Raw genomic sequence first — 11375 nt, forward strand, 5'->3', positions numbered from 1 at the left:
CTCGAAGAGTCCCGCGAAGGAAGCCCCATATTTAGGGCAAACCCAAATCTCAGGCAAGGCCCTCGATCTGCCCCGGCCACCGCTTTTCGGGCTTCGCTCCCTTAAAAGCCGGGATGGGAGGGGCAGTGGCTGGCGACCCGCCCCTCTTAACTTCTGAGGGTGACCTAACGCCTCCAGGCAAGTTTTCCCCTCTGGTTTCCAGAGCACTATGCGGTAGTTAAATACGGTTAAATGAAGAACACAGAAGACTCCCTCTCCGCTCTGCGGAAGAACGCTTCTTAAGAGCATCGCTGCTAAGAAGAGGTTTCGCTGTAAGCTGATAATCAGGTAGCTGTGGTCGGACATCCACTCCAGAACCTCGCTGCTCAGGGGCCATGTTATCACACACGACGTCCATTAGGCCCAGTAATCCGCTATCAACGCATTTTAGAGCCATTTGAATGTTAAGGCGATTTTTATTAATGGCCCAGGAGCCTAAAATGTGACTATTGGCTCTAGGAACAGATTTTAACAACTGGAGGCTGCTATGAGTGATTTTCAGAGTAGCTTGAGGCCTCTGGAGATTCCAGTTGAGAGACTGGAGGTAGGGCCTAAGGGGGAGCCTTCACCCAATCGCTGTCTCTATGGGACATTTTCTGGCCTTTAACTCGGGGACCAGGGTTGAAGGGTGAACAGACCGACGGGGTGCAGAGTCTACTGCTTCTGTGGGATTTGCTGGTCCCATCATGGGCAGTTCAAAGGGGAAAAACAAAAAGGCAATAGTATAGCTGCTAAACACTCTCATCTTATTTTTCAAGTCTTCTGCTGGAAAGGTTTTCTAGTAACGTCAAGTAGGTTAACAAGCCTATTTTTACCCAAAAGGCCACATTCCCACTCCTAAGTAGGCAAACTAAGTCTAGGACACTGGAGAGGTGGACAGAGGATTCCATTTGATTCTGGGATAGCCTTTTTCCCCCCTTGTGGTACTGAAACAGAAGTGAATTCAAACTTTGGCCACTTAGTATTATATTTGCTATGGCATTCTTCTTCCCCCCTTTGTTGTTGTTTTCCTTCCACTGAGAATTGAAGGTAAAGGATGGGGAAGATTAAGGAATAAAAGTGAGTCACAGACCTCATGCCGTTCAACTTTCCCTCTAGGAGAAAAACAAAATTTGAAGCTGACCCTCCCCCTAGTGATAGCCTGGCCTCTCTGGCACCTGCAGTTATCTTTGACCAAATGGGTTGGACTTGGTAGGGCTTCTTTATTTGAATTTGCTTATTGTTTGTTTGCAGTCAACAGCGGGTTGGTTTTAAAATATAAAGCCCACTGCTTTTAAGAGAGGAAGTCAGGCTAATTCTCTTTAGAACTGGGGGCACCTTCCTGGCTTGTGGGGACCACTGCTTAGGGGAAGGCCTTTTAAATGCATGCCTGCGTCCTTCTCCTCTCCAGCCATTTCCCCATATAAAAGCTTCCTCTAGCCCTGTGATGGTTCCATTTCATTCGAACTGCTTCCACCAGAAAAACTGCCCTTTACAGTGTCGAAATTTCATTTTAATCAGGTTAAAACCAAAAACCCACTTATTATTTTAAGGCCTCGTGTGGCTATTAACAGGCAGTTTAGAAGAGATGCTTCAAGCAATGGTATACAATGTGTCTCAGTGCACCAGGAGCACTATGGTTTCACATGTAGTGTTAATTCTGTCCGAGACAAATCCCATAATCTGTGCCGTTTCAGAGCCTAATACGGAAAAACATCGGGGTGGGTTTTGTTTGGGGTTTTGCTCTCTCCATCCCAGGGGAACGTCCCAGGGGCTCCCCGTCTTTTATACCATGCTAACCTAAGGGCGCAAATGGGGCGACTGGAGGGATCAGGTTTTATCAGGGCACGCTGCGCTGACAGGGTTCTGGCCGTTGAAGAGAAGAAAAAGAAGTGTTCAAGACTCTGGTCGCAGATCTGGGCATGCAGATGCGTGACGGGGGGCGTGGACCCTTTGTGGTACCAGACAGCTGTTCTATGTAAAGGTTTTGGAGGAAGGCGTGAAGCAAGCCGGGGTCAGGGCTGAAACTGACCCTGCATCTCCGCATTTTGGTTATTTTCTAAGACTTCAGCTTCCATTTGTGTGGGATGCGCCTGTCTCCGGCCTGATTCCTTTTGTGTTTCTCCTTTGCATGATTAAAACACGCCTCTGTACGCAATAAATCACCACCTCACACTGGAACGCCTGGTTTTGGGTTACAGCTTTGTCCGGGTAACAACAGTGAGGTTTTCAAGCGGGTGTTAGTTAGACGCGGGTTCAAACCTGCGGCGCGCGCGCCGGGGCCGGTCGCCCGAGCACCCGCTTCTGGTTAAGTGGAGGCGGGAGCAGCACTGCGGCCCTGCGCTGCAGGTAACCGGAACGGGCCACCCGGAGCTGTCCGGGACGCCAGAGGCAAGGTTTTCTTCTTCCAGAACTGACCTCCGGCCTTCAGGGCAGTTGCGTGCTGCGCCGGGTCTAAAAAGGAAGTCAGGGTATCTGGTTTAAAGAGGAAATCTAGAGACGTCGGAGAAAAGGGTTGCTCCAAGGGTAACCGCGAGTCCCACAGGCTCCCCCTTGAAAAGCTCAGCTCAGAGCCGAGGAGCCCCAGGCAGGGCAGCACTCACCCAGACCCACTAGCCCAAGCCCCAGACTTTCCTGGAGGATCCCTGGGGCCCCAGGCAGGCTCAGCTGGACCCCACCTCGGCGCCTCGTCTGCTCAGGACACCGGAGGCCCAAGGCGCGGCGGGAGGCCCCGCTGTGGCGGCGGCGGCGGCCTCGCGCTTCACCGCCAGTGGGAGCCCCGGCCGTCCGCGGTGCTTCCTCCCAGGGAGGGGGCGAGGACCGCAAGAGGCCGAGGGCCCCGCCGCGCCGTCTTCTCCTCTCTGGCCCCCTTTCCCGGGCCCCTCAGGCCCAGATCGCCCTCTTCTCCTTCGGCCGTGGCTTCCGTTCCTTCCAGCTCGGGGCGTTCGTCTTCTGGCCTGGCCACACACACGCACCCGAAGTCCGTCCGCCCCCCGAACTCAGCCAGGCCGTGAAGTCGGGCCAGGTGCGCCCAGGCCCACGGCTGACCCCGAAGCCTGCCCTCAGGGCTCAAGGAGCCCTCCTCCCGGCGCCGGCGGCGCACGAGTCTCCCCGCAATCCACAGCGCCCGGAGCCGCGAGGGAGGCCTGAGGACCGGGTCGTGCGGTGGGCTGCGGCTCGGCCGAGGTTGCGACCAGAGCCGGAGCCAGCCCAGAAAGAGGGGAAGCCGGAGGACCAGCGCCCCACAGGCCGCCCCAGCCCGGCCTGCAGGGCCGAGCGGGGCCCAGAGGGCGGCGCCAGCCTGGATAGCCACTTGGGCCGCGGGGCCCCGGGGCAGAGACGGTGCTCTTCCCGGCTTACTCCGATCGGGGCATCGAGACTTAGAAACCGCAACCCTGAAAACTCGCCGTGGACTCGGTTCCAGTGCCGCCTCGCGCGCACCTCGGCGCCAAGTCCTCGGAGTCCCGCGCGGGCCTCCCGGGCTGAGGGTGGGCAGAGCCCCAGGAAAGACGAGATTAGAGGAAAGCGATGGGGGTGGGGTGGGGTGGGGTGGAGGAAACTGACCATTATCTCAAACTCCGACGTTTCGAAAGCCGGAACTTAATTGACTTGATTGGATTTCTCTTCTTATCTTTGAAGGGGCGAAACACTCCCAAGGTGAAATACAAAGGGCCCAGAATCTTTGCGGGAAAGATAAAGGTTTGGGACTACAGATCTTTGTAGAGCAAACTAGCCCACCCTCACCTGCACCCCTCAAAACGAAGATTACATCAACGTTCAAGTCTTTGCTGGTCTCCAGACAGCTGAAATAGCTCCCTGACGCCTGTGGAGGGTGGCATCATTTCGGTACCAACTTTACTTTATTAAGCCGGGTCTTGGCTGGGCGCGGTGACCAGAACTCTGGACGAAAGAGCCCGCGCTAGCTGCCCGCCTCCCAGACCCTCCCTCTCTTGCCTGTGGTCAAGGGGAATTCATTTCTACTTCACTGTCAATTCAAAGGGATTTAACTCCGTGGTCTGTTAAACGGAGTTGTGCAAAGGTGATGGAAAAATTAGTTTCAGAGGGGGCTCAGCGCCTTTTTCTGACTTCCTCCTTTTTTAAACTACCGGGAGAGAAACGCAACTGCCGAGTACTCCGCTATTTGTCGTCGTTATTGTTTTTGTGGAGAGGGTGCTCTTTTCTGTCCCTTTGTGGGGCATTCTGAAAACCTAAGGCAGTGTGAGAAGTGATTTTGGGTCTGCTTTACTGCTGCATGAGAAAATCTGGGAGAATAAGACCCAGTATCTGGACTATAAAGATTCATGTTGGTGTCTTCTCCCACCCTCCCCTCAATCTCACTCCAGTGTGAACTATGGTAGGGTGAATATTATCAGTAAGAACTGGGAAATCTTGCCATTGAGTTGTGCCTCACTTGTTGACTGTGAACTATTCCATTTCCTTTAGCAGCAAAACAAAAACAATTATTCGACAAGATCATGTAGGGCTCGAGAGAGCATGCACAGTCAGGGAAAATTAGCCAGAAAACAAAATGGTTGTAACTGCTAATGTTCATTTTAAAAAGTTACAGTCAAGAGTCACTTCATTTTGGTCAAACTTAAGAGCATAAGGAGTGTAAAATGAAATTAAATATTGCTTTTACCTGAGGAGCACCATAATCATTGGCCCATTTGTCTTTTCTCATGGTTGGTTTACAAAATGCAGGTATAACCAGAAGGGACCTTTTTTTTCTCCCTTAACACTTTCTTAAAAAAAAAAAAAGACCAGAGTGCCTTATGTTCAAGTACTGAAATTATACGTTTTAGAACTTTTCTGAAACTCTTTTGTTCAGAAATCATTTCTGCCTGAATTGCTTTCAGATTCTGATTACATTCCCTCTCATGTTTACCTCAGATTTTTTTGGAACTTAAAAAAAAAAATCCCTTAATCAAATAAGAGAATAGAAACAAGGGATTCTTGTCATTCACATTTTCTCTGAGATACTACAGTTTGTCATTTCTTGCTTAAAAAATTGATCTATGTTAAGACATACTAGTAAGGTGGCTAAGAAATCATTAGGGTATCTGGCAGGGAGGGAAAAGCAAGGAGGGGTTTTGATTGTTAGGCTCTCGATATTCAATTTCAGAGCAGTATTAATGAAAGTCACAAAAAGTTTACATACCAATCATTCATATCTTAGTCATTCATATTTAGCACCCTCCCAATTAAAAAAAAAAAGTTTGTTGATTCCCTCTCTGATCCAAGAAAAACATTTTTGGGGGAGGAGTGGCTGAATGTGGACTTCTCATTCACAAATAGTGGTATAAAATTAAACAGGACCCAATGTTGTGCTAGAACCATTTTAATATAATTATACATATCTGCCAAATCAGGAAGAAAGGTTTATGCATATATAACTTTTCCAGTTAACATCTGCAAGCATAAACAACGATGATCTCAGCTTATAAATTCATCAGGGTCAGAGCAATTGACCAATGTCTCTTTACTGCTAGGTTTACCAACAGTAAATTACATGATGAATTAGTGTCCTTTTGTTTCTCTTCTCTTACTCTCCTTGTCCAGAGACATTTTGTTGTAAAGTTTCAGTGCAGCTCACCTCCAGTCAAAGGTAATCTTTTTAGATAAGTACTCAGTTGCTCTGAATTTATTTATAATTATAACCTATTTAATCACAGAAGAACCCCTGCAGAGGTGGAGTTCAAGGTTGTATACAATAACAGGAGATCACAGTTTTGAAGTCTAGCACAGATTAAAAACCACAGATGTACCATTTATATAAGACACACACTGATTGTCTCTTAAACTACATATTGACTCCTTATGAACATAATTTTTTTAAATAAAGTAGTGCATCTAGGACAATCAGTCGCACAATTCACACAGCCCTGAAAAGTTTTTCAGTGCCAACTACCAGTTGGTCATGAAACGTGAGTGAGCTTGAGACACTGTCCATTCCTAAGATTCAACCAAGGATTGGCTAATACATTGGAATACCTCTGCTTAAGAAGGCTATGTCCTTCCCTCCTTCCCCTCACAATTTAGTTCTGCTCGTTTATTTTTGGTGGTATTTGGTTGCACATGGCTAGAATGCTTTCGATCACTTTGTGAATCAGGAAAACCAATGATCTAAAACTATAACAGGATCTTAAATATTAAGTAGATTGGTTTGTCCATTTCAGGTAGCTGGTTGGTAGGCCTCTCTAAGGCCTTTCATTTTCCTTCTATGCCTCCCAGGACATTGATCAGAAGATGAGTCTGAACATCGTACCATCTAACTCTTTTAACCAATGCCTGGCTAAAACTGGAATGTCCAGCCCAGTATACTTAAAAATCACCCACAAAAAGAGGTTCTACAGGTCTTCACAAAACCTGGAATTTCCACGAAGACGTCTGATCTTTATAATCCAAGCAGTCAGCATTGAAGTTAAGCTTCCAGGAGGCAGTTTGGTCCTTATAATCCAAGCAATCAGTGGTTGAGTTAAAACCCAAACTTGAAGCTCCATATCCCTGGGTGGAAAGAGAAGCTGGGGACTGATTGAGATGGCTGGTGACTGCATTGGTACCCATGGGACTGAGTGTGGTCCCTGGTCCAGGAAGCTGGTGATGCATAGGGGTCAAATAAGATCCACAGTCCATGCCCCCAAAGTAGGAAGTTGAGCCAGCATATCCTTGACTATAACCTGAAGCCTGAGTATAGGTCATGGGATAGGACCTCTGCATGCAGGAAGAGGAGGTGGACAGGGGATCTGACAGTGGGGAGATGGAAGCTGGGCTCCAGATAGACACAGGAGCACTGCTGCTGGAAATGGCTGGGACTGAGGTGCTAGAGGGGGGAGTGAATTGGCCACTTGTTCCACTCTCTGAACTCACTTCCCGGGCAGGAGATGTCTTCTTTTTGGCAGGTCTCACTTTGTTTTGACCTCCGTTCTGCTGTTGCTGCTGCTGTTGGCGGCACTTAGCTCTTCGATTCTTAAACCATACCTTGAAAGGGAAAGAAACTTCTTTAACATGGTTTCAGTAATTCCTTAAGGAAAAGAGTGGCTCCCAGATTATAAATCTGTCCTAGGTGACAGATGAGCTAAGCGGACAATCTCTCCTGCCAGTGAAAACTCTCATATATGCTCCTGGAATTATAAGAAAATCAAGGAGGCTCTATTTAAAAGCACTTGACCCTGATTTACTCCTAGCTCAAAACAGTAACATTTAAGATAATCACTCAAATCATACAGCTAAAAACTCTCCCCCTCACTTTCCTATCTCTTCTTTCCCTTCAAATACACACATAATCGTAGACCTAGCTGCATTTTGGAACACTCTTACAATGGAATAGAATGTATTTGTCTTTTGGATGAGAACATAGGAGAAATGAGATAAAACAATTCTTTTGTTACATGCCAACAAGAACAGCCTAAATTCAAACACTTTATGGTCCATCTTCCAGGTAGCAACCGCTAATATGAAGGCTGGATCCATCACTTTACTTTTTGTCCCTCCTAGAAAGATTCATACAAGAAAGCTCTCAGGAGAAATGACCCTGTTGAGGAAGGTCTGAAAGCCACTATTTGCCAAAACCTTCCTTATGGTAAGTGGAGTGAATTGTATGTACTCTGTTTTGAACTCAGAACCAAACTTCTCTTCTAGCCTCAAGTCTGAGACTGAGACTTTTCCTTCAGGGTAGTGCCACTCCACACATAGATTGTTTCCATTGGCTTCTCACCGCTGTGTGCAATTTTCAAAATCCTCTTTACCAGCCTTTTTCGTGTTCTGCAATGAAGGAGCTGTGTTTGGTGTGCAAGGGGGAAAGTTTATCAGGGAAACTATGGGCATTTTCTGGGCAAAAGTTTTTAGTTGTCTTCTTGAGTGAGCTCTCCATATTGGCGTCTTAACTGTGAGAATAATGCCATAATGCTGAGCACAAACCACCAGCCATTCAGAGCCATTTATTTTCTTTCAGTGAAAACTTTAGTTCAAGCCTCACAGGTGCTAAAACTTCTATCCTACTTTGAAAAAGTCTCTTTTTGATCTGCTGTTCAAGGTGATATGTCCCAGCTGAAGAGTAGTCCCAAGTGTGTGGTTTAAGTGCTCAACATTCTTCCCAGAGAAATCTACATGGGACTTGCATTCCAGGAAAGTTGGGAGCTCATTTTCCTCTCCAGCTTAAGGTCAAGTTAAGGGGGAGAAAGGGGAGAAGGTAGTTATCACAGGGATATCATGTTGATATTTTATCTGCAGAATGGCTAAGATCTAGCAAATTCTGTTCAATCCATAAGAAGTCAAAGAAAACACTCATATTGTGTAATTTCTTCTACTACCAAACTGACATGTGACCTTGAGCAGGCCATTTATTCTACTTCTTCATTGTAAAAATATTGGAACTATCCAGGAGCTAACCTTCTTTTACCCCTAAAAGTAGATGAGAATTGGAGTTGGGGGAGGGGTGGATTTCCAATAGAGGAAGGGAAGTTTTAAAATACTATGTGACTCTCCTTGACTCCAAGGGTTCTAGGACTAGGCTTAATCATCACAGCTAAATCACCCATCTTACCTTGCAGCTTAGGCTGGAAGACCCTTGGTTATAGGATTGGGTGGGGGTGGAGGGACAAAAAGGAGTAGGAGGAGGGGACCTTAAGAGACAAGTTCACTGCCTTCAGATGGAGCCGGTTAGTTTCAAACCTTCCTTTGGTCCTTTCCGAGACCTGGAACTCTTCTGGGTCCCCCACACACACAGTACTGGGGGTGGGGTGAGGTGGGCGGGTGTCACAGTCAGGAAAGACGGTTCTGTCTACATCTGTCCTACCTGTACCCTGGACTCAGGCAAGTTGATTTTCAGCGCCACCTCCTCCCGCATGAAGATGTCTGGGTATCGGGTCTTAGCAAACAATGCTTCCAGCACATCTAGCTGCGCTCGGGTGAACGTCGTCCTCTCCCGCCGCTGTTTCCGAGGGGTGGCTGCGGGACAAGAAGCCCAGGGCCCTTTAGGGTGGGGGAGCAGTTTCTCAGTCATAGGGGTCTCTGTGGGTGTCCGACTCTCCCCACCCCCACACCTCAGCACTCCCCAGGTCCTCTGCAGCCGCTCAGCCGGGACGCTACCCATGTTCTCCCCACCCCCTCCCTGTCCTCGGCTCCTCGGGCAGACACGGCCCCTTCCAGGGGAGACCCCACTCCCCCTGACGTCTGAGATCGCTCCAGTCAGAGCGTTCCTTCGAAAGCAAACAAAAAGAAAAAAATGAAATAAAAGACAAAAAACAAGAACCCTCCAAAATCAACCCCTAAACCACAACACAAAAACTCCATTCTCCCAAGTCAAAGGATCCCCGAGGACCGGCAGCTCAAACTGATGAGGTCTTTGTTCCTCCATCTTTAAAATGGGGGCACATTTCACTTTATACTTCTCCTTCTACTACGACTTTACAAAACAGATCTGATCGGAAAGGAAAACACTCACACCCCGGATAAATCACACCTCTAGGGATTAGAGATGAAGGGCCTGGAGGTCAGAGGAGATGCCGCAGGTTTGGCGGGGAGAATTTATGAGGACCTCGACTTCGCCAAGAGGGCACTTCCGAGGAACTGGGCTTCGAGGTACGGGCTGGGGTGTCTCGCCCAAATGACAAGGGCAGTAGCCTTCTTTGCCCCAGTCCAATGTGTGTCCCCATTCACTCCAATTAAAAAGATAGGATTTTCTAAAAACGTTGTAGATCCATGTACACCCTTCTAATCCACCAATAAATGCCCTGTGGCTTTGAGCTGCTGCTTGGAAGAAAAACCCAGCGGGGACCTCTCCTGGAGCTGGGGCGGGGGCGACGCGACCCTCTACCCCCGTGCTCCGGAGGAAAGGGTGTTATAACCCCGCGAAGCGGCCGTGAGGAAGGAGAAGGCAAGAGTGCCACGGGGCTCACTTACCCGGGTAGCCCACCGAGGGGTGCAGCAAGTCCATGCCCGAAGTGGTCAGACTCAGCCCATTGACTGCATAAGGCGGTTGCTTAAGATAAGACATCATGCTAAGGTTGTTTGGAGGCGCAAAGTCGGCCCAAATCCGGGGGACCCAGCCGGAAGGTCTCGCTTCGCCCGGGTTGGACAGATTCAGAGTCCTTGGTGGTTGGGTTTGGAGTGGTGGAACTAAGGCAAAGTAAACAAACAAACAGAGGTGCTGGTTTACCGCTTCGTAGGATGCAGCTCTTTCACGTTCCACCACTGACTTAAAAAAGAGCCCGAGGTACACAAGGCAGAGGTTTATAAAGGACTTGCAGAGCAACAACCCCCGCCCCTCCCCAGCTGCCCTGGAACTAGAGGAGATGGAGAGAGACCAGATAAACCTGTCTTCCCCACCCGCCCAGCCAAAACTTAAAAAAAAAAAAAAGACCCGAAGAAAGCAATTACAATCTGCCCCCCGCCCCCCAACAAAACCCCACGCCTCCAAATGCTCACATTGCATTCCTATCCCTACATTTGCATAGGACTCCTTGGCTGGCACTAGCTAATTGTCTCAAACAAAACTTGATTGGGGCCATTTGCAGAGACAAAGAACTCTTTGGCTAAATAAATAATGCTGATAACAAAGGCCATTGGTGAGAAACAAAGAAACAATTCAAGAAATCTACCTCTCCCCAGACTGTTGCCTTTCCAAGGCAGATTTTAATTATCTTAGCTTTTTACCACTTTCAACTGCTGCGAACCTAAAATGTCAGTGCATTTAACATCTAAAATACCAACTTGCTCAACAGCAAACTTGAGAAAACTACTCAACCACTATTATTCCACATTTGAAGTCATTTCCAGTAATCATTTTCACCTAATTAGTAGTCTGGGTAATTAGATTTCGAGGTAAGTAACAGATTTATTAGGGTTTTGGAGAACCTTGATTATATGTGTCTAAAGAACTCAAGCTAAACAAACAAGTATTTAACTTTTAATCGACACCCATCAAATATTTAAAGGTAGTGCAAAGAAAGTCTTCCAGTTTGGCACAAGGTTTGCAAGAAACTCTGAAGTAAAGTTAGAATCCCACCAATCAGATAATGACAGGCTCCCGTATTTGCAAATAGAAAGGGTGCGCATTTGTAGTGCAAGCCGCTCCCATGTTGATTTTGATGTGTGGAGTCTGCTGATCCCGCAGGAGGCAAATTTTCCGACATTTGGGCTTTCAGCAGCTACAGCAGAGTTTCCTGTTAACTCTACCTCCTTTTTGCACATTCTAGTTTTGCAGAAAGTACATACACAAACACCAAAGTTGTGAAACTAATAGAATTTCTCCCTACCTTTTAAGTTTCCTAAAATCCTATAAGAGAAAGAGCTCAGAGAGGGCAAGGAAGAAAAAGAAAAGTTATTTACTTTATTCAGATGAGTTTTTTCTCACTCCC

General features: G+C 47.6%; 1 protein-coding gene across 1 annotated transcript; it reads right to left on the bottom strand.

Moving 5' to 3' along the window:
* Window positions 1-6375: 6375 nt before the first annotated feature.
* OTX2 (orthodenticle homeobox 2) lies at window positions 6376-10015 on the bottom strand. The gene is made up of 3 exons (XM_052647002.1): window positions 9919-10015; window positions 8813-8964; window positions 6376-6996 (listed from the first exon to the last, which is right to left on the bottom strand). Exons 1-3 carry the CDS (start codon window positions 10013-10015, stop codon window positions 6376-6378), a joined length of 870 nt encoding a protein of 289 aa, XP_052502962.1.
* Window positions 10016-11375: the final 1360 nt, after the last annotated feature.

The sequence above is a fragment of the Budorcas taxicolor genome, chromosome 10 (genome assembly GCF_023091745.1).
Source record: "Budorcas taxicolor isolate Tak-1 chromosome 10, Takin1.1, whole genome shotgun sequence".
Lineage (NCBI taxonomy): Eukaryota > Metazoa > Chordata > Mammalia > Artiodactyla > Bovidae > Budorcas > Budorcas taxicolor.

Excerpts from the sequence above, each read along its gene's own strand:
- OTX2 (XM_052647002.1), bottom strand. The coding sequence starts at position 10,015 with ATGATGTCTTATCTTAAGCAACCGCCTTATGCAGTCAATGGGCTGAGT. Across the intron at positions 8,965-9,918 it reads CCCCTCGGTGGGCTACCCGG|CCACCCCTCGGAAACAGCGG; the intron begins GTAAGTGAGCCC and ends CTTGTCCCGCAG. Across the intron at positions 6,997-8,812 it reads TGCCTGAGTCCAGGGTACAG|GTATGGTTTAAGAATCGAAG; the intron begins GTAGGACAGATG and ends TTCCCTTTCAAG.